Source organism: Astatotilapia calliptera, chromosome 12 (genome assembly GCF_900246225.1).
Source record: "Astatotilapia calliptera chromosome 12, fAstCal1.2, whole genome shotgun sequence".
Taxonomy (NCBI): Eukaryota; Metazoa; Chordata; class Actinopteri; order Cichliformes; family Cichlidae; genus Astatotilapia; species Astatotilapia calliptera.
This window is the reverse complement of record NC_039313.1, coordinates 10,949,643-10,973,499: the sequence shown is the minus strand read 5'-3', so window position 1 is coordinate 10,973,499 and position 23,857 is coordinate 10,949,643. Positions and strand designations below refer to the sequence as shown.

At 40.7% G+C, this 23,857-nt stretch overlaps 1 protein-coding gene across 11 annotated transcripts in view; it reads left to right on the top strand.

The window, feature by feature from the left end:
* The window catches only part of gpat2 (glycerol-3-phosphate acyltransferase 2, mitochondrial), a 184,977-nt gene that overhangs the window by 152,715 nt on the left and 8,405 nt on the right, over window positions 1-23,857 (top strand). For 10 of the 11 annotated variants that reach the window (XM_026187658.1, XM_026187665.1, XM_026187655.1 and 7 more), the window contains 10 exons: window positions 1,575-1,760; window positions 3,006-3,104; window positions 3,816-3,898; window positions 8,612-8,742; window positions 8,849-8,919; window positions 9,173-9,333; window positions 9,440-9,543; window positions 18,683-18,864; window positions 19,484-19,561; window positions 20,282-20,407. In XM_026187658.1, the coding sequence (XP_026043443.1) occupies window positions 1,575-1,760; window positions 3,006-3,104; window positions 3,816-3,898; window positions 8,612-8,742; window positions 8,849-8,919; window positions 9,173-9,333; window positions 9,440-9,543; window positions 18,683-18,864; window positions 19,484-19,561; window positions 20,282-20,407 (1,221 nt within the window). The remainder of the gene's footprint in view (window positions 1-1,574; window positions 1,761-3,005; window positions 3,105-3,815; window positions 3,899-8,611; window positions 8,743-8,848; window positions 8,920-9,172; window positions 9,334-9,439; window positions 9,544-18,682; window positions 18,865-19,483; window positions 19,562-20,281; window positions 20,408-23,857) is intronic. The other variant, XM_026187664.1, reaches the window with a different exon arrangement.

Sequence of the window (23,857 nt, the reverse complement as noted above, 5' to 3'; positions counted from 1 at the left end):
TTCCATTGTATCATAATGTATCATGTAGACATGGCCAGGATCATCTCGGCTATGTCTACATGCCTAAATGCATTGATTTGCTAGCATGCGACTGGTTGATATAGATAATTGCATTAAAAAGCAGTTGAACAGTTATACCTAATAAAGTGACCAGTCAGTGTGAATTTAAACAGATTCTGTTTAGGTTACTTCTGCAGCACACCAGCATCAGGACAGTTTACCACTTGGGTCACAATATGCAAATGTCCAGTTTTATGGGCAACTACTAATTGAGGTTAGAGGCACAAATTTTTCTGTGCCACAAGTCATAAAAAAGTTCTCCTGGTACAAATTCCTCATTAGTGCTGTATGTGAAAGTTAAAATGGCACACTGAGCCCTGAATTCGAAATCATGTTGCTAATGCATTTTGTTGAAAAATAAATCCTAGACAGCAGGTAATTATATAAAATTAGAAGGTAAACAAAAATTCCCATCTTTGTAATTTTGCTGCTTAGTGTATGTGCATTCATTTAAATTCATACTCACAGACACGCAGGGACTTTTCATTGCACTACATGGCGGATTGTTATCACAGTCAGCTCCCCAATCAGAATGCAGCCTGCCACCCTACCATCTCATCCTACTTTCCATTCATTCTCAGAATTACAAAGTAGCTTCAGTCTTTGCTAAAGATATTGCAGCTCTGGAAGTTGGCTAGAGTGACAAAGCCATAAGAACGAGGGTGGGGAAATATGAAGAGCATTGGTAGTTTAAATCAGGAGCTTGACAGGTCGGTTATCTGGGAGATATTCGTGGTGTGTATTGTTTTCTCCCACATCTTGCATCTTTTATGGTTTCCTCAAGTGCCTGTCTAAGTGCCTCAGTTATTTTATTTTTTTACCAGTAATCATCAGCATCTATTTATTCTTAATATCTGTTTATATCTAAGGAGCCAGCCGCTTTGTGATCTGTATCAGTTTACCTAAAGCCACATTTCATTTAAAGGCGCTACTGTCTTTACTAAGATCAATATTGTGTTATACAGTTCAATAAAACAGCTCAGTCTGACGTCGGTATACAGAGACTATAGCTAAAGTGAAACATAAACAGCCTGTTTATGAATTGATGCTGTGAGATGTTTTATTACTTTGTTTGTTTTCAGTTGCGCTTCAAGTGAGAAAGCATATTTGTTTTGCGTGAGAAGGCAGGCTTGTTTATTGCTTGTATTTCAGTGTTAATAGACCTTTATTGTTTATTGAGTGTAGGCCTGTTTAGCTGCTGTTCAATGGTAATTGAATTTCTGTTGTCTGTAAGGGGGAAACAGGATTTGGGGTGAGGGAAGTATCTCTGAATGTCATTAAGTGTCCCCCACAGTCCCGCTTTATCTCTGCTCTTTATCCTGCCTGCTTCCTGCATTTTGACTTGACTTTCCTCCACATTCTGCCTCTGGACTTTTTTTTAATGTTTCCTCCATCTTCTGGTTTGCATTATTGCTTATGTGTCTTTTCAAAATGCATTGTAGGCGTTTATGTTAATTGTTCTCTGACTCCCAGGATTTTTCACACCTCTGTCTTTGCCATCTTTCTCTCCTCAGCTGGTACGTGAGCTGCTACATGAGGGCCAGGCAATAAGTATTGGTGTGTCAGAGAGGTCTGGCCTGGGTGGCCAGTGGCTGGCTCGCATCAGGCAGCTCATCAAAGAGGGATCTGTCCCCGACGTCAGTCTGGTCCCCGTGGGCATCTCGTACGATTGTGTACCCAAGACCTACATTCAGGTGGATGTGTGTAAACAAACACTTGCAAGCGCACGCACACACTTAATAGGATCCATCTGTAACTGTTCTGTCCTCAGGAACAAGTGAACAGGTTTGCTTTAGTGCTTTGTTTTCAAACTGCAAAAAGGAGAAAGAACATGAGGCAGAAATACTGCATATGGTGAAAGGAACAGGTGCTTGTCAGTGTTATAAAAACAACAGGAAATTAGTTATTGCAGTCTGTGCCATTTTTTTTGGCTCACTTATCAACACGACAAACAGTTGGAGCGACAGCAGTTACTTTGACATACAGCTCATGGAGGCGATCAACATGCAAACACTTTTTAAGATGCAACTGAGTGAATGTGAACACAAAGACCTTTCACACACAGATACAGTGTCACTACATCGGAGAAAAAAATAATGCTTTAATAGTGTGATGACTGTATGAATTTACCTAAAATTCACTTTATTTTGTACAGTGTTAACTTGGTTCCGTTATTACATCCAAGCATAGCTGTATGTATGTTTACTTTGAAAACAGGAACTGCTAATAGATAATAAGCAGACACGGGCAAGTTCACTCAAATGTAAGCAAATACAGCCTAAACCCCCAAGAACCCCCAAAATAGCTGTAGTTAGAAAAATAGGAAAAGAGAATTGTCTACTCAAACAGAAGAAAGACAAAGAATATTGAGTCCATTAAAAATAAGATTTTGTAGTTACAGTCCTGTGATCAGGATATCTGTGTTGTGTGTTGACGGCACAAGTTTCTCAGATTTTTGTCTAAAGAGGTGCTCACAGAATGAAACTTGTGGTCTCGAGAAAAAACCCAAAGTTGTCAGTGATGACTCTCCAACTTCGAGAGCTTTCACAACTTTGCTCTCTAATTTCTCACTGGGCAGCTTTGGTCGTTGAGTTGAGGTTTGCATTTTATTTTTTTTCAAGGCAGCTGTGATGATTATTAGTCTCCATTAATAACGCCCTTTGTTATCTGCACTTTGAGATGATACCGGAGAGTGGGTGTTGCTTTTGGTTAATTGCAATAATAAGGTCCTTGCCCCATCATTTCTGCTCTGTCATTCACACACTGTAGACACACAGTGCTGTACACACAGTTCCTGTACTCCTAAGTACACTATGAGGGCAGCTGTTTATCTTAGTACTCGTTATAGATCCTGCTCATTAGTGGTATTGCTGTTCACATGTCCTCCTAAATGTAAATATGTCAAGATATATATCTGTGTGTGTGTATTTTACATATCTTCATAGGTTGGGTTGAGATCTATCTTCCAGTGGTTGTGGTGCCTTTTCTGTTGGAGGCCAGAAGGAAGTGTGAGGATTCACCTCGCCCAGCCCTTTTCTGTCAAGGTACGCAGCAGGAAGCCCATGTCATTAAAAACCCCATTCAGCCGTACTGGTGTTTACTTTGAGCATGAGTTCTGAGTGTTTTAACAGTGGTTAAACAAACAGTCATGTTGTCCTAGTGGAAAGAAAGAAAGGCAGACATGTTTTTGTTGAAAAGAGCTGAGAATATTGTCTCGTTACGCTTTGTGGGATTTATACACTCTTGTGCCAGTAAACAGAAAGCTTTGTCATAAATCACACTTTTCACATTGTAATAATTAAATTACCTTCACAAATGAGTTTTGAAATTATTTCATTTTAAATTAGTCTTAGTTAAAATTTCCTTTGAGCTGTAAAATCTCATTTATAGCATATTATATTAAGTAAATAATAAATCAATTTCTACATTTATGCCCTCTGTTTTCTGCACGTTGAGACTAGAGAGAGTGAGTGTAATTCAGCACACCACAAGAAAGATAATAAGTTAAATGCCTCTTTGGTTGGCATTATTGCTTTTCAGTAGGAAATTTGCAGGATACACTGTATCACTATATATTAGTTTTAGCTAGATATACCTAATAAACTGGAAATGGAGTTACTAATGGAGACTTTGTGCAGTTTTATGAACCCAGTTAACAAGAGCATTAGTTTTAAATAATTTAAAGATGCAAATTTAAAGCTCTTTGCATGTGCATGCGTGTGTAAACGATCCTGTGTGCGTGTGTTTGTGTGTAGGAGATGTGCGAATCAGGCAGGTGCAGAGTAGATGAATGGCTCCCTCTACAGGACCTGTTGCTTCCTGTTATCCTCAACAACCGGTAATCAAAGCTTCTGCATACATGCCTGTATGCGTGAGTGAACATTAATACTGCATATGAACAAACCACAGTGGAACTGCATTGTGTTTTATCTGGATCTGTGAAATTGAAAAGTTGTTTTCTCCTAAACTTTGAAGAACTTTTCTCTAAACCTTAAATCTGGCACAGATATGATGCAAGCACTGATGAGAGTTTTCATCCTCTTAGCCTCGGTCCAATTACCATCAACATTACACAGTCTGCCAGTGAAAAAAAGATAACGGAAAGAAAATAACATCCCCGCTCAATCTCTGCTTGGCTTCTGACGAGCAGAGTGGCTTCTCCCATCATACATTTAATTCTTATGAGAGGGATGGAGGAAAAAACAGCCAAGCGATAGAAAAAGAGAGGAGTAGAGATGGGTAGTTAGATTGGATTGTCATCTGCATGTGAGCAACTTCAACTCTCTGCGCCTACATCATAAACATGCTTGGGCGCTGCTCAGTGCTTCTGCTGCACTCTGTTTTTCCCTAGCTGCTGAGGTTTCAGCTTTAGAGCATTTGCATATCATTTAACCGTTATATTAACATATATTTAATTCAGAATGCTACAAACACACTGTATCAGATACTGAAGCTTAGACATTTTAGTGTATGTATTTGCATGTTTTGATTTGAATGCAACCACATTTGGGAAGGAGCATTGGCTCACCCTTTAACTACAATATGTAAGAGCTGAAGAGACAGACAACTCTAAAACAAACAAAATGTTTTCCTGATCTTGTGCAAGACAGGATATAAACTGCTCAGCAGTTTTGTTTTGACAGTGCACTTAATTTTTCAATGGTTTGCAGTATATCATCAAGCATTAAGGGTGCCTTCACAGATATGACCTATGTACTTGTATATAGGGATTCTATCATCAACAGATTCTGGGCAGCATGATGCACCTTTGGAGATTCTCTTTTTTTTCTTCAGTTTTTCCATGTAGCTCATAATAAGGTTTAAAGATACAGTGTTTAAGATTTCATCTCTAGATGTCAATGAATGAACTGAATTCAATGAAACAAGTAAATGAATCAGCGAAGCTCATGCCTGTCCAATGACAATGATAGCGAGGTGAGTTGGTCAGGATATCCTGAACCTTTCTGTTAGTAAACTGTGTTGTTTTTGCTGCTGTTAGTTGGTGTTAGCCTCTGTTAGCGGCTGCTAGCTGGCAGTAGAAAAACTTTCATTGTAGTAGATCTAAAATTGTTAGACTCAGACACTAGAATTTAAACTGTTTATCAGAGGGAATGCCAAGCCTAACATTAGCTTGTTAGCTTCTAAAACACAGTTGTTGTTGTTTTTTGGAAGCTTGGTGTAAGCTGTCTGGATACAGGTGAGGTCGCATGTCCAGTCTACTGAAAATAGGTAATTGTGACTGTTTGCCTCATTGACTTCTCAGTGGATTTTAATTCTCATTATTTTGGGCACTACAGCCAACCGATGACAATAAAATGTAGAACTTTCTTTCTATATTTCACACATTACAGTAACCTGTGATTTATAATGGATGGTGAGATGGATAAGTGACTATATGACTGACACTGTTTACAAAAGTGCACACACTTTGTAACTTTTCTTAGTTGAAATGAACAATTTCTGTCTAAAATGTTTTGATATCTTCTCTTAAAAATAATATAGAACCAGAATGCATCAGTGCTACACCACTTTTAACACAGCATCAGATAAACAGCTGAAAAACATTATTGCTCGTTATAGGCACAAATGTAGTGTGAAGTGATCCACTGAACTCTTACTGAACACTTTTAGAGTTAGCTTGAATTTGTGATGCATTTATTTATCTATTTTTTGGGTAAGTGAAATTATTATTATGTAATATAATTATGTAATGAAATTATTCAATATAATTAGATAAGGCTGTTGAAATTTTTTTTCAACTGGAGCAAATAATATCGAGACTGATTCACATGATTTCTTACACAACTCCCCGGACAATGAGTCCACTTCACTTCAACACATTCAAATCGCTGACGGCCAATACAGGATCTTTTTAGTTCAGAGACTATGTTATTACTCTTTAAAGTTATAATCATTTCAGTTTCATTCCTTGTTTAATGAGTGCTTTGTTTGCTGTGATAATTGCAGTTGTGGTTTAATACACCTCCAAAGACTCATTGAGCACAAATAGAAAGGAACAGCTAGTGCTGCTGTTTATGGCGTCTCTCAGTATTTTTCCATTTACAACATTAAGTATATTAATTATAAATTATAGTAATTAACATAGTTGTTTTTTGTGGAGTGGTTAGCACTGTCATTTCACAGCAAGAGGATCCTGGGTTTGAATTTAGCTGTGTTTACATGCAGACACATGTTCTCACTGTGTCTACATGAGTTCTCTCTGGGTTCTCCGGTTTCCTCTCACAGTCCATGCACGTAAGGTCACCTGATATCTGTTGGGTCAGTACTTGCCATGAATGTGACAGTGTGTGATTATCTGTCTCCATGTTGGCCCTGTGATGGACTGGCGACCTGACGAGGGGCTACCCCCGACTCTGGACCTGTGACAGCTGGGATAGACTCCAGCCCCCCTGGGATCCTGAATTGGATAAGCAACAAATAACGGATGGATGGATGGCTAGAAAAAAGGCCAGGAATGGTCATCATCTCATTTTGTACGCTAGATAAACTATCGCATACTAAGTGCAGAGCCTGCTTCACAATAAAAGCAACCCCATGTTTTAATGTGAGATGGCTCTTATATGGAATACAAAGAGCGAATCGTGAAAGGCTGCTGCAGAACAGCATGCAGCACTTTTGCCCGTCCCCAGTGACTCCATGTGGCTTTGACAAAAAAAAACGACAGAGCCGATTTGTCCTCTCGAGAGCGGTGGTTTGCATGGGTGTACACGCGTAAATGTCTCATGTTTATTTAGAACATGTAACAGTTCGTGGGCAGATTTGTTTACTTTCACCACCAACCCTCCTGGTTTACCAGTGCATTTGATCTGCAGCTAGATTTGAGTCAAAATTAAACTGAAAGTGTTCAATTTGTTTTACTTTTACTATTTTATTTGTTAAGCCATTAGTCTGTTATATTTGGTTTATTTGCTGTCAATGCAGATTGCTTAAAATATGATTGATCTTTACAAACACATGCCGGGTTTTGGTTTCAAAGCGTCTGAAAGCTTTATAGCTATTGTGTAGACCTAATCTAAGAGATTATTTTTTTCTTCACTTTACAATAGTTTCATTTTTTTAGCTATAAATTAAATAAATAACGTTTCCAGTTCTATAATGTAATACCTCTAAAAAATGTTAAAGAAAAAGAAATATACTAGATAATTATAAATACCCCACTGCAGTCACATGTGGTAAAAATTTATATACTTAGACCTTTAGTAATGTCTGTGAGCTCATTTATACTTACTAGGCTGCCTAATCTTCATCAAAATAAGAAAAGTAAAGTTGTACTTTATTTTCCCCAAAGCTGAGAAGGCTTTGTTACAGCCAGTTAAAGTACCTTTGATAAGTAGGCATTATAAATTTCACTGGAGGTCTCACCATTTCTCCCATATAATATACAACTTAAATATTTTACCAAGAGGCTTTATAAGATCCTCTTGAGCCTCCATGTAGATAATGCTGACAAAGTAAAAGGCAGATTGGAATCTGACCTGGTTACTATAGAGCCGGAGGCCTGGAGTGGCCTCTATGGCCTGTGCAGCTCTCCAGTGTCCTGGTCTTTAACTCTGCTTGGGAGAGGCAATTCAAGATTTTACACAGGCTGTACATTGTTCCTGAGGGAATCCAGCCTTGTCCAAGTATTATGCTAAATGTCAGTCTTCTGTAAGATCTTATTTTCATTGTTTGTGGAGCTGCCCCCCATGTCCAGTAGTATAAAGTAATTTTTAAGCATGCTCTACATCTTGCTGCAAGGACTTGCCTGCTGGGATATTGAGCATGTGGATCAATAATAAAACTTCTAATCAGTCACTGCAAGTTGGGACAATTATGATTCCATTTGAAGCCTTAAAAGATAAGCCTTTCCTATTCTAGCAGTATAGGAAAGAGACCCATGTAACTACCTGGGTGTCTCTCTCGTCGGATGAAGTTGAGGCTTGCAGATCTGGCCTGGAAAAAGGATGTGATGCCATTGTTTAATATGAGACTACCCTGTCGTCCATGGATTCTCTGGACTCATTTTTACTGTTACTATTAGTACAAAACAAAGGGTTAGTAGGGAGAAGAGACATCCTCCTGGGGGATGTAACATGATGAAATAAATATGTCAATTGGGATCCTTAGCATTAATTTCAGTGGATCGGAAACACATCGGAAAAAGTGTTTCCAAAGTTTCTCTTCTTTTTCCATGCAGATTATACTTCTGCTACGATTGCACGAAGTTACAACAACATCCCTTTTAATTCAGTTAAAGATACAGTGTGGAAAACGAAAGTACGATGTACCACCAAACTGTTGAAACTGGTGTGAACATCTACTGTGTCAGCACAACAAGCTGTTTTGCTCATCAGTTTTCCCATTTCAGTTGTTATTTGTCTCTTTGCCATCGGGGACAAGAGACCAGCTCTCTTTACATAGAACACTTTGAGCGCCACATCCTTCTGTCTCTCTTTCTATGGCATCATCTCTTCTATATAAGATAAATAAATGAAAATCTAAATTTATGCCGGTATTCTTCTCTTTTCACTCCCCCTTTTTTTCTTTGAAGCGCTGGCAGTGCATTCGGGCAGAGGAGAGTGTCGTGGCTCCTGCCGTCTTCTTATTATGCATCTGAACTTCAAGAGCCAAGTCGGTCGGAGAGAAACCTCAGCATTGCCATCATCCTCCACCTCATCTTCTGTAAGTACAGGATTATCTTCCTTGCTGAATAGTAAATGAGTCTATAATGGTATGCAAATTGTGCTGCATAATCTGTGTGTGTGTTTGTGTGTATGTGTGCGTCTAGCTGCAACTTCCTGCATGGCTGTGATGCCCACCAGTCTTATGTCCAGTCTTCTGCTGTACAAACATCGCAAGGTTCGTTTGTCAGCCCCTGTGTAGATGCAAACAAGTTTCCTCTTGCTGCTGTGAGTGTTAAAATCTGCTGCTACCCCTCTAAGGATCCATCAACACTCCAAGCGGCTCATATTGTTTTTTTTTCATGCAAGTGTAGTAGAGTGTGACAGTGATTTTCTGAGTCATACCCACCAGTCTCTAACTAATGTCAGCAGATGGTTAATGTTCATGTCTGATTTTGGAATTAGATTTTTCCTTCTTCTCTCCTCCGCAGGGTGTAAGTACATCTGTTCTGTGTCGTGATGTGGCTTGGCTCACAGAGGAACTTTTGTTCAGGAACAAAGACGTCGGCTTTGGGGGAAGTTTGACAGAGGTTGTCCACTACTCCCTGTCTCTGCTCGCCCCTCACCTCATCATAGCTGCTGCTCCATCCAAGTCAGTTTCCTGTCATAAAAGAAAAATGCTGATGAGCTGTTGCTCATCAATAATACATTCTACCTTTTATTATTTTTCCTTTTGGTACACACCTCTCCAATTCTAGGAAAGACCCATTGATTGTGCCCTGTCCTTCTCTTGCTGCCACACTTCACCTCTCCTACATGGCAAAGACGGTCACACACGCCTTTATTTCGGAGGCTGTTGGGGGTGAGTGACTTTGAAGGCATGCGTTTTATGTAGGTAACATAATTTTCGTGGACGTTTATTTATCTATCATCTTGTCACCATCACCATGTGTTCTGGCAGGCACCGTATTTTTCGTAGGAGGCCTTGGCAGTTACTCTGTTGGCATGTCAGCTTGGAAAATCAGTTCTAGAGAAAACATTTTAATTTTAAGAATTTATTATGCGTGACATTTAGGGGGTAGCAAGTTTTTAGCAGTGTCAGGGAGTGTGCACACAGAAAGAGTTTTTTTTTAAACTAGCAAGTGTCAGCAGTGGAATTAAACTGTTTCATTTTAAGTTTACATTTCTTTAATGTCCATCGCTTCCAGCTTTAGGAGTATGTGGAGATTCGTATATAATGCTTGAACTCGAACCTAAACGTATAGTGGGGGTGCGCTGGGAATAGTTGCGTCAGGTATATCGGCTGCACATTTATGATGTGAATTTGCTGTTTCACCACATCCTAAAGTTGCTCTATTGGATGATAAAGCACAGAGATAGTATAGTTTTTAAGTTGTTATTAGTGTTCAATTTTTATTTTGTTTTGACTTTTTGCCTTTAATTCAGTTTAGTTTCAGTTACTTTCCAGAGCAGGTAGGCTCATTTTAGTAGTTTTTTGAAACTGTGAAGTTTCACTTTAGTTTTTTTAGTACTTTCAGCTTTAGTTTTAGTCTTTATTAATTATTGTTGTATAGAGGGCATGTGTCAGATGCAAGATTTAAGAAAATTAATACAGGTATTACTGCAAAAACAAAGAACTTTTTAAAGCATCGACTCACGGTCTTGTAGATGTCCAAATGATTCAATAAATATGTCCATCAAAGCCTCATCAGACAAGTTTTGATAAAAATGTGTTACCAAAATAACAAGCACTTAATCAAAGGATATTTCCTCTAGTTTAGTTCGTTTTAAAGGTTCACAGAATTGTTTGTTTTTTTGTTTTGTTTTTTCAAAAGTCGAATATTTATTTTAATTTAGTTAACTAAGATTTTTATTACATCTAGTTTTAGTTTTTAGTTTAGTTTTAGTTAACTATAAAATGTAATCCACTACAGATTACAGAATATATGCCCCAAAATGTATATTGTAATGTATTCTGTTACGTTACTCAATGAGAGTGACGTATTCTGAATACTTTGGATTGCTTAATATATTATCATGCTTTTTTACAACTACGTGAATGTACTATTGCTGTGTGGTTTGTTACTATTACTAAAGGCTACTCGCCATACCAATACCAACTAGATGTTTAAATCTTAATATAAAATGAGTAAGAGTAGGTTGACATTTGGTAACGCTGCACTTTTAGCAGCGATCTCGCATACAAAACTATTCCGTGCGTATATAAAACAGGTCCGCGGCTCTGAACCGTAGTAAAGGGACCTCTGGCTAATACGGGCTCGTAGCCAAAAATAGCTTTACTTTGTTGTCTGGGTCAACTTTGCTAGCGAGAGACAGAGAGAGGCGTTGAAAGACTGCTCCAACGGAACTTATTGTTTCAGAGGAAAACATGAACACAGTGTACAGTCAAGAGCACTGGGATTACAACCAAAACCGTGAGAACATGGCCGCAGGATGCTATTCCGATGCTTCAGGACTGTTTCCACTGCACAGACTGGGATGTATTCAAGGTGCAGGACACTGACAATCGTGTCGCATTGGACAGTTACACCTCCACTGTCTTGGACTACATCTGTTTCTGTGTGGACAATGTAACAACTTGGAAACGATTCCGTGTGTTCCCTAATAATCCACCCTGGATGACACACGGAGTTCAACAACTTATTCGAACAAGGAACAACGCTTTCAAATCCGGGGACCAGGAGGCATACAGTGCTGCCAGGGCCAACCTGAGAAGAGGCATCAAGACTGCCAAGCAGCAGCACAGGAGGCGTATCGAGGCCAGGTTTGAGAACAACACAAACCCAAGGCAGGTCTGGGAGGGCATCAGGGCTATCACGGACTACAAAAGAAGAACACCATCACCCTCAGCCGACAGTTCTACTCTGGCTGAGGATCTAAATCTCTTTTATGCCCGTTTTGACAGGGAGAACACCGACCCTGTCCTGTCCCCTCTCCCCTCAACCGACCCTGCTCCGGTCCTGAGCACTCATGAGCTGAGGCGTGTGTTCCGGAGCATTAACACCAGGAAGGCGGCCGGGCCGGATGGAGTGCTGGGCCGGGTGCTAAAAGACTGTGCTGCGGACCTGGCGGATGTCTTCACCTCTATATATAACACCTCGTTGTCCTGTTCACTGGTACCATCCTGTTTCAAAGCAGCAACCATCGTTCCCATCCCAAAACAGTCAAATGTCACATGTCTGAACGATTTCAGACCTGTGGCACTCACCCCCATTCCCGCCAAATGCCTGGAGAGACTGGTCATTAAACACATCAGAGCTGCTTTTCCACCATCCCTGGACTCGCACCAGTTTGCATACAGGGAGAACCGGTCAACCGAGGATGCGATCGCCACAGTGCTGCACACATTACTGAAGCACTTGGAACACAGGAACACCTATGCACGGCTCCTCTTTGTAGACTACAGCTCGGCTTTTAATACCATCCGGCCATACAAACTCCGTCCCAAACTCCACCAACTGGGACTTAACTCCTCTCTGTGCAACTGGATTGTGGACTTCCTCACTAACCGTAGACAAAGTGTCAGAGTGGGTAAGAACACCTCTTCCACCCTTGTGGTCAACACCGGTGCCCCTCAGGGGTGTGTTCTGAGCCCTCTGCTATACACTCTCTTCACCCATGACTGTATTTCCTCCTGTGCGTCCAATCTCATTGTTAAGTTTGCAGATGACACTACAGTGCTCGGACTTATATCCAACAATGATGAGACAAACTATAGGACAGAGGTGCAACAACTAGAGTCATGGTGCCACGACAATAACTTGGTCTTAAACACCAAAAAGACCAAGGAGATCATTGTAGATTTCCGGAAGAGGGGTCATAACAACCATCTGCCTCTCTTCATTGGCAGTGAGGCGGTGGAGAGGGTGAGCAGTTTTAAATTCTTGGGGGTAACTGTGACCGAGGACCTGTCCTGGGGCAACCATATCACCTCAGTTGTACGGAAGGCCCAACAGCGCCTCTACTACCTGAGGAGACTGCGGAGCGCACACATTCCCAGATCTCTGATGTTGAACTTCTACAACTGTGCCATCAGCAGCGTTCTGACGTATGGATTTCTAGTGTGGTTCCCCAGCTGCACCAAGGCCGATCAGCAAGCACTCCAGTGGGTGGTGAAAGAAGCTGGCAGAATTATTGGAACAAGTCTGCCAGAGATCAGTAATATCTTCCCCACTCGCTGTCTGAGGAGGGTGCACAGTATCCTGCGGGACCAACATCACCCTGCGCGCCACCTTTTCCATCTGCTGCCCTCAGGGAGAAGGTACAGGTCTATACAGGCCAGAACATCCAGACTGGCCAACAGCCTGTATCCACAGGCTGTGAGGCTCCTGAACTCTCTGCCCCCCTCTCACGGACAATAACCATATCCAACTTCTTAATAGCAATGAACTGGTCTGCATTGGTGCATCATATCTTTATTCTCTTCCCCCTCCTGCCCCCCCCCCTCTTTCTTAAATAGATAACTATCATATCTGATATCATATCTCACAGTACAATAATATTGAATGGGTTGCATTGTTGTATTTTGTCATGTTTCTCAGGTCTTTGTCTGAATTTCTACGAACATTATTGCTAAGGATTGTCTTATTGCATTGGAGTCACACTGGGTTAAATATGTACACTTGGGTTTTAAGGGGTATTTATTATTTTCTTCTTTTTTTTGGGTTGTATGGAAGCCCCAAACGCAATTTCATTGTTCTTGACAATGACAATAAATAAATAAATACTAAATACTAAATACAGTCGAGTCTTAATAGCTTACTTACAACTGTGCTCGTCAGGCACTCTTCTTGGCTGAAGTGGTTATTATAATATTTACATGCTTCCATCTCCCGTTTCTGATCGGTGACAACTCGTGCTTTTCCACTCTCCTTTTTCTCCCTCCTCGTGCTCACAGACAGATAACGGGTATGGCAGGCCATTCTCCCTGCAGCACGGACTACACTACCCATGAGGCTACATTCTTTAGGACTACACCTATAACACTCTGCCTATTGCCTTCATATTAAATAATTTAAAAAACATTTGTTCACGTCATTATGAGATTGAGACACAGGCATTTGAGCCTCTTAATGTGTGTTTTGTTTGGGTTTCCACCGGCGTGGAATTGCCAAAAATAGAGAGGGCATAGCCTAACATATGAAACAGGAAAATACCGGCGTGTAATCCATTTATTTCAACAAAGTAACTGTATTCTGAATACCACCTTTTTAAACGGTAACTAACGGAATACAGCTACTCATGTTTAGTGTTTTTAAATACGTAACGGCGGCACATGTATTCCGTTACTCCCCAACACTGTTGACAGAGAATCAGATCTGATGACTGTGGAGATCATTTGAGTAACCATCTCAAAGTACAGTTTGAGATGGTTTGAGTTTTGTGACATGGCTCATTATCCTGCTGGAAGGAGCCATCAGAAGCTGAGTACATGTGGTGACAAAGGGATGACATGTTGTACATTCAGAGATGCTCTTCTGCATGCCCTGTTTGTAGCGAGCTGTTATGTAAGTTATCGTTGCCTTCCTGTCAGTCTGGCATCCTCTTCTGACCTCTGACATCAGCAAGGCATTTTTGCCCAGAGAATTGCAGCTCACTGGATATTTTCTCTTTTTCTGACCATTCTCTATAAAGTCTAGAGATGGTTGAGTGGGAAAATCCCAGTAGGTCAGCAGTTTCTGAAATTATCAGTCTGTCTTGCATCACCAACTGTACCATCTACACAGCCACTTAAATCACCTTTCTTCCACATTCTGATGCAGTTTGAACTTCAGCAGATTGTCTTGATCATGTCTGCGTGTCTAAATGTATCGAGCTTTCATGTGACTGGCCAGTGATAGTATATCAAAGTAGTAGTACAGTGGGGCAAAAAAGTATTTAGTCAGCCACCGATTGTGCAAGTTCCCCCACTTAAAATGATGACAGAGGTCAGTAATTTGCACCAGAGGTACACTTCAACTGTGAGAGACAGAATGTGAAAAAAAAAATCCATGAATTCACATGGTAGGATTTGTAAAGAATTTATTCGTAAATTAGGGTGGAAAATAAGTATTTGGTCACCTCAAACAAGGAAAATCTCTGGCTCTCACAGACCTGTAACGTCTTCTGTAAGAAGCTTTTCTGTCCCCCACTCGTTACCTGTATGAATGGCACCTGTTTGAACTCATCATCTGTATAAAAGACACCTGTCCACAGCCTCAAACAGTCAGACTCCAAACTCCGCCATGGCCAAGACCAAAGAGCTTTCGAAGGACACCAGGAAAAGTATTGTAGACCTGCACCAGACTGGGAAGAGTGAATCTACAATAGGCAAGCAGCTTGGTGTGAAAAAATCAACTGTGGGAGCAATCATCAGAAAATGGAAGACATACAAGACCACTGATAATCTCCCACGATCTGGGGCTCCACGCAAGATCTCATCCCGTGGGGTCAAAATGATCATGAGAACGGTGAGCAAAGATCCCAGAACCACACGGGGGGACCTGGTGAATGACCTGCAGAGAGCTGGGACCAAAGTAACAAAGGTCACCATCAGTAACACACTACAACGACAGGAATCAAATCCCGCAGTGCCAGACGTGTTCCGCTGCTGAAGCCAGTGCATGTCCAGGCCCGTCTGAAGTTTGCCAGAGAGCACATGGATGATACAGCAGAGGATTGGGAGAATGTCATGTGGTCAGATGAAACCAAAGTAGAACTTTTTGGTATAAACTAAACTCGTCGTGTTTGGAGGAAGAAGAATACTGAGTTGCATCCCAAGAACACCATACCTACTGTGAAGCATGGGGGTGGAAACATCATGCTATGGGGCTGTTTTTCTGCCAAGGGGACAGGACGACTGATCCGTGTTAAGGACAGAATGAATGGGGCCATGTATCGTGAGATTTTGAGCCAAAACCTCCTTCCATCAGTGAGAACTTTGAAGATGAAACGAGGCTGGGTCTTTCAACATGACAATGATCCAAAACACACCGCCCGGGCAACAAAGGAGTGGCTCCGTAAGAAGCATTTGAAAGTCCTGGAGTGGCCTAGCCAGTCTCCAGACCTCAACCCCATAGAAAATCTGTGGCGGGAGTTGAAAGTCCGTGTTGCTCGGCGACAGCCCCAAAACATCACTGCTCTCGAGAAGATCTGCATGGAGGAATGGGCCAAAATACAAGCTACTGTGTGTGCAAACCTGGTAAAGACGTATAGTAAACGTTTGACCTCTGTTATTGCCAACAAAGGTTATGTTACAAAGTATTGAGTTGTATTTTTGTTATTGACCAAATACTTATTTTCCACCCTGATTTACGAATAAATTCTTTACAAATCCTACCATGTGGATTCATGGATTTTTTTTTCACATTCTGTCTCTCACAGTTGAAGTGTACCTCTGGTGCAAATTACTGACCTCTGTCATCATTTTAAGTGGGGGAACTTGCACAATCGGTGGCTGACTAAATACCTTTTTGCCCCACTGTATATAGTATATGTCAAATTTAAAACAACAGTACTAGAGTTGCAGTTTTTTAGTTTTTGTTGGCTGAAGCCTGTCAGATAACTCTTACAGGTTTTATTTAGATTTTTCCGTGGCTGCATTTCAATTTCAGTCACTACAAATAAGGCCCTGAGAGCTAAACTGTACATCAACTGTCTTGTAGACAGTTGGCAGTTGCTTCAGTGACCATCCATGAGCAAGACATGGACAGCAAATCAGACTACAAATGCAAGATGTGCATTAGGGTCACAGTTGTATGGAATGCATGTAATTGAATCAAACTGTATTACACGTGGCACCATTAAAAACCTCCTCTTTTGGATAGAGACCGGAAATCCCTGGTTTGATTGTGTTATCTCCTGTGTAAAATTCTGATAATGGACACATACTGAAAGTTTATCATAACCAACATATGGTGTTCACATATGCTGATTGTGCTCTTTACATTTTATTTCCATTCCCATTATGCATTCAGGAAATAGATGGCCTGGATGCGAGCAGGAGGAAATAGAAGTGTGGAGGTTTGATTATGGATGGGCGTCCAAGTCATTCATTTCCTTTAAAAGACATAGTTTGCCTTCTGTCACAGACCTACACTTTATTTTTGTGTTTTAATATCCGCAGCTGTATTTTTTTCCCCCACATTTTTTTTTAAACAATCTACACCTGTACCACAGATATTGCTGAAAGCAATAATCTAAAGAGTATTGGCACTGAATATCTGGTGTTTTAATTTACAGAATTATCCAGTGTCTTGTGTTTTTCTTTGGTGTTTTGGTTGGGAACAGAGCGATAATACATGACAGTAATATATGGTAATCGTCTAATGGCAGAAATCCTAAACCGTAAATCTATACTTTACCAGATCCTCAAGCCCAGAGCTATCTGCTGAAATCTTATTTTCATGCTGACAGGCAGACAGGAATGAAGCCATAGAAACTGTAGCCCCATTTTTGGATTCCTGGTGGAGGTAAAAATAATGGTTTGAAGTACAGGAAGCTACTTCTCCAGCGTGATTCACTGTTCCTGCATGACCTCTTTTGGTTGTATAGGAAGTGAAACTGGTGGGCAGGGGGCTTTGTACTGCTGAAAGTCTCTTTGTTGTATATTCATACATGGGTGCTAACCTCAAGTGGTAAAAATAAGTTGCATCAGGTCCTGTATACAGTACGTTGTTGTGATGTTGTAGCAAATCGAAAGAGCGATATGATAAACACACATTTGGGGTTAGCAATAGTCAAATCTCCCCCGCCTCCATAATGGTTTTTGTTTAAAGTGGCTGTGTTATGCTCATTTCCTGCTTCACAGTTTTATTCTTGGACTCTACTGGATTAGCTTTTCATGATTCATAACGATTTATGTTATGCTGGGCATGGTGCGGTCCCTCAGGTTATTCCCAAGCCTGCAACAAACAGTTTTACCACTTTGCAAACAGATAAGTTAAAAGGGTGGTCGAGATTACCATAATAGAAACGCCCACTTTTATTAACCTCATCCGGAGCCAAGAGTAGGAAAAAAGCTGTTTGAAGCCTGAGCTTTTGTCCATAGTAGTCATGTGCCCTTGAGGTGTTGCTGCTCACTACTTGGGACCAGAAATACTAGTCAGTTAAACAAGTAGCAAAATAAAATCCTTCTTTTATTTTATTAATATACACTGGCAGTGCCCTGTCATCAAGAGGTTACAATGACACTTGCCGACCTTCTTTATGCGATGGGAAGTTTTAAAGAAGCGAGGTGAAAAGGTCCATGAATGAGCGCAGTTCTGCAGTAATTTGATGCAGAAAATAAATGGCTGTAAGTGTGCAGAGCCAGAGTAAAATTACATATAACTGTCAGGCTGGAGCAATACCTAACCACACTGAGTGCAGGCAGTGTACTGTGGATGATAACTTAGCACAGCACAGCTAAAATTAACAGCACTCTGTTAATCGATCTCACATATGTGTGTTCTTATTTTTAGACTAGTTGACCAGTTAATGACTATTAAACTAGTTAACAGGAATATCTCAAGTCATTGTTTTAAATTTTTGTTTACTTTTTTGTTTTGTCTTTACTTTACAGTATAAACTGCCTGGAGGTGACTGCTGTTTTGATTTGGTGCTGTATGGAATTTAATAAAATAAGGAAAATGGATTTACTTCACAGGTTTCTCCATCAGGTTTGAATTTCCCGAGGTGTGACAGCTGCACAGTTTAGGAACATGAACAATCTGGATGTCAAGACTTTTCCACCAGGACATGAAAAAGAATGGATAATTGGGATTGAGAATGTAAACAAAGACTTAATAACACTTGTGTAAATGACGGAAATCCTAGCTCACGCTTATCAGCAAAATCTCATCAGTGTATCTATTTTCCAAAGAGCGTGTGTAATGGCTAACAGATTTCAGCCAAATTGTAACCTACTTAGCTGTCATAAACAAACACTTGCTTTGCCACACAACACCTGTGCTGCACATTTGGTCTTGAGGAGGCAAACAATAAAATGTTTGTGTTCGTAGCGTGTGCGGTGTCAGCCATGCTGTGCGAGGTGGCTCACAGTGGCGTCAGCAGCAGCGTGCGGAGTGACGTGGAAGGAGTGGAGGTCAAAGGTGACACGGAGTTTGATGTGGTGCTCTGCCAGTCTGAGCTCACTGCAAGAGCCTTGCAGCTCTGCCATCTCCTGCCTCCGGGCTTCATGCCAGTGAGTTTGAATTCATATCTCACACACACACACACACACACACACACACACACACACACACACACACACACACACACACACACACACACACACACACACACACACACACACACACACACACACAGCCAGCGTGTCTCATTCAATGGATGTTTAATGGAGCTGAACAGCCATTCATCCTGCTCTGCTGCCTCTGTCTCAGCCAGAGAGAGGTTTTGGATTGTATGCGTGCACTGTGTATCTGTGTGTGCGCTTGTGTGTGTGTGTGTGTGTGTGTGTGTACATGCTCCATCAAACTGACTTCAAGGGCTCCGAATCTGAGCCAGAAATACTATTCCTTTTTGTTTCCCCACCTTTCATTTCGGCAGCTGCTCTTTCTTGTCTCTGCTGCTTGCAGCTACATTTCTCTCCCCATTCCTCACAGAGAAACATCTCTCCTGCTCTGATTCCCCTCCCGGGCACCCCTTATTCTCGTTCTAAGATGATTCCTACGTCTCTACTACACACCTTATGTTCCCTGTCAGCCGTCTCCCTCTGCATTTTTTAGATATGTGATTGGCTGAAGCTGTTTGTAACCTTGCCTCACCATTGAATCATTTGCCCTCTCACGTTTTCTCAATAGCCTTGTCAGTCTTCCCAGAGTTTCGCGCTGGATGCCATTGACAGTCTGGTTCGCTGTGGCATCCTGATCCAGGAAGAAGTAAGAAAAATTTTAATAGTTTTAAAAGTTGGGCCTTATAAAACTGCGTAATTTAACAAACAAAACTGCACTGAAATCTTGTCCTAAAGGTAGTTTAATGAATTAAATATGTAATAGATCTGGTGTGTGTTTTACCCAAAGATGCAATTTTAATGTTACCTTCAACTCTTTAATGTTTTCTTTGTTTGAATTTGGTTTTATAACTATTTAAGTTACTCTGTACTCATTGGAGACTTTATATCATACACCTCCACAATCTAATGCAGTCCAGCACCGCTAATGAGGCCACAGTTCACCAGAGGATGGTGTTGTACTAGAGAGCGTTCTATTGCATTGCTTTTAGACTTCAGTAGAAATCAGGTTCATTTAACTCTTTACCCCTTTAAAGCCCACTAGGAGTAACTCTTGAAGCCTTTTTCTGAATGCATTTCAGGTCTGCTTACAGGAAAAGAAGTGTCTGGGTTTTCACCAGAAGGCTCTGTCTATAAAGGTTCCCTTGGAAAAAACTACTCCAGTGGTGGTCAAACCACATCTTTATTTATAGATACTGAGATATCAAAACTCGTGGTTAAGGGTGCAGGGCGGTCGTCAAATGACGTCTTTATGGGGGAAAGAGTTAAAGACACAATGTCATCCATTTATCCTGTGGTCTCCATTATATTTTGCATATTATGTTAACCAGAGCTTGCTTCTGTCTGTTCTGCCCACTATCCTCTGGAGGTTCCCAGGGATGTTCCCATCTGTGATTTCTGGAAGAAACAGGAGGGTCCTCTGACCTGGACCACTTCTGACGACCCTTATCACAGCGATTCTGACTGCGAGGAGCCGGACTTTTGCTCCTATAAGGTACAGAAGACCACTGGCTTTCCTGAGCCCCTGTAGCTCCTTCATCTCTCTTCTGTTGTGTCCAGTATAGAGCTGGTTCCACATCTTTCCACTGAGAGAAATAAAAAGACTGGATAGACTGAAAAGTTACATAAAAAAGTTGAAATGACTCATTTCAACGTCTGAAGTGAGTAGGCTTCATAGACACTGAAGTGACAGTTGAAATTTAAGGCCCACATCTGTTATGAAGCCTTAAGATCTGGTTGGCCGTGATTTTCTTCCCACGGATATTAACTCATCGTTCTCTAAGTAGCACTACTTAACATTCAGCTCTCCGATATGTTTATTATGGTAGTTTGTTCTCAAAAGGCACCGTTGTGGGACTGGCTGTGCGCTGGCCCAAACTGCCTACAGGACATGCACAGAAAATACCAGAACAACCACATGAAATACAACTTTAAAGCAACTGAATCTCCATTATAAAAGCACCTGCATGGATAGAGCCCACATCCTGAATGCCAATTAGCAGTAAGGTCTTAGATTTAAAAGAAGTCCAACTGTCGTGACTGTTGGACGTGATATCCGACTTCCAAGGTGTCCAATTCACCAGCTGTCAAAGGTGCAGGCATGTTATTCGTATTCACTGCAGAGCAACTTTGAGGTGATGGTCTCGGGAGTCGTGACTGTGCAAATGTAAATCTGCATAGAGAAAGAGCAGCAGTTTTATCACATTGATGTGAGCAGGCATACTATTTAACAGCTCTGCTGGCAGCTATGGAGATAGCAGTAGCATTAACCAATGAAGCGTTTTAAATGCAAGCTTCAGCATCATAGAATCCAGTAAAGATGAGGATATTGTTATTCAAAGTTTTAGCATCCACGTGCTTGGAAGCATTTTGTTTTGCCAGATGATGGAAAAGGTAAGAAACTGCATATTTGCTTATCGCACATTAAAGAACCATAATGGCCGTGGGTGCTGTCATCTTAAAATGGCTTTTCCTGTTTAAATCTCGGAACAATGAACATTTGCTTACATTGTGAATAGTCGACACTATGAGCAGTTTAAAAAGAAAAAAAAGGTGATACCAGCACTTTACATTATGTTTTGCAATAGAGAGCATTTTCAAAGACTTCAGTGTATTAAGTCTTTATAGATGTGTTGGTTATAATATGTAGGACATTCAGTTATATGTGCCCACCACCTGTCTGTTTACAAAAGGCAAGCCATATATAGATTTGGTGCTTTTCAAGTCTGCCACTGAGCTCTGCATCATCATTGCTTCATTGCTTCCAAAAACACATCACCCTCCACCTCCTTGCCTCCTTCCTCCTAATAGTATTTAGTTGTACTTTAGTTGGTAATGTTAATTTGTTCATATTTGTTACAGGTTGTGTATCCCAGGTTCTGTGAAAGGAGTATTGTGAGCTCAGTGGTGCTTTGTGTGTGCTTCCTGGGATTTATTTCAAGCATCACATGAGAAAAGTCATACAGGCAAACAAAACTGTACTTTGTAATTCTCCAGTAAATAGTGGAAACCTACACCTACACTTTCAAATGAAAAAGAGCTGGCACATATACTTCAAGCTCGGGGTGAAAAAAATCTAATGGTGTTACATTTTAGCTTCAGGGCATTTTTATGTTCCTATTAGATCATTTTATGATATGGACTGATAAATGGACTGACGTTATATAGGGCTTTTATCAAAGTGCCTTACAATTTGCCTCCCACATGCCCATTTACACACACACTTGTGTTTCCATTACCTCACAATCATTTCCTACAAACTTACAGACTGAAACTGCCACTTTTCTGAACCTAATTTTACCTTAAACTAAGTTTTCACAGAAAAACTCAAATTAGAACCTTTTTTCTTCCCAAACAGGAGTCAGGTGGTCAGAGCAAGATTTATATACCCACAACCTGAGCCATACAAGTATGCACACAGAAACTATTGGCAGTAAGGTGCCACGAAGATACTACCTAACCATAACCACTAGGGGCAGGGAGGGTAATTGGGGTCTTAAGCAAGTAGACTTTAACACGTGGGCAGGAAGTATCTGAGATCAAACGCAGACCACCAACCAGCAAGATGATTTTCTACCTTCTGAGCTACATGTCACATGATGTCATAATAGTAGGTAGAGCCGTCTTTCTGTATATGACCTGCTTTTCATATGAATGATTGCCAAGCGACACCTCTGAATACTGGAAATTGCACTCTTCAGTGTGGAGACTACTCTTCTTTTGTGCTTCGCAATTCTCTACTATTCATATGCCTAACTCTGGAAATACAGGCCCTGATTTTTTTTATAATTTAAAGATTTTACTAGCATCACCACACAACAGAAAGAGCATCCTTATGACTGGCTTTGCCACATGTAGCTCGCTGGTTGACTGCATAGTGCCACCCACGCTGGCATAACTTCTTCTCATTTCAGCTTTGTCCACCAAGGAAGTGCCGCACTACAGTTTACAAAGCTCCACTCTTTCAAACTCCATCTTTTAACTCTCTCCATCCAGTACGCTCATTTTTCTTATCCTGCCGCCTCTGCACTGCTATCCTCAGTTCAGGTGCTGAAGCAAGACTGCATACACCTACATAACAGACAGCAAAAAGTATTCCCTAACCTCAGTTTGCCTAGGTAGATTCACTTTTGTTTTGCAGGCAAGAAAAAGCAAGAAAACTTTGCTGTTTTGTTTTCCCAAATGTATGTATATATTTTTTTGTTTGTGCGTATTAGGTTATTTATTCATGCTGCCTCTCAGTTATGTGAAACAAACAGTAAAATGCAATATAAATCAATCAATATGATCGACATTTTAGTGTTATTGGATTCTGCCATTTTCCTTTTGGATCCAATTTTATTTCTGTAGTTTAAAGCTCCTTATATTATCTGTGTAAATACTGTGCTGAAAATGCATTTTTTGTTGCACTTTGCAAACATTCATTCTTTGTGTAATGTCTTTGCTAAGCAGTCTCTCTGGACTTGTTTATACAACAGCTGCAGTGCTGACCTTTTTGTTGTGATGTGCTTTTACTGCTCGTACAACTCATCTCGTGATCGTTACTCTGACGGCTCTGTTTTCATCCTGTCATTTTTGTCTCCAACTTTTTCTGTGTATTTAAGTGCTTCACCTTTTTTATAATGATTGTTTAAATGCTAATTGAATTAGCCCAGTTGACTAAGTGGCACCAGTTCATTAGCAAAAATATAAAAAGTTGTTATAAAAGCTTAATTAATGCATTATTTTTTAAAAAAAAAGGATTGTATGCAGATATAAGGTGCTGTGCAAAAAGCCCCATTTCTTTATATTTTGGGTATCTAAAGAAGCCAGGCTTTCTTGTAATGTTTTAAAGTGGTCTTGAGAAATAATGTTCAAGGTTCTGAAGGCCTTTCAGTTTTTGTTTGGACATTACCTGCTTTTTCCACCCAGAGGGATGTTTTTTTTTTTTTATTGTTTCTTCACC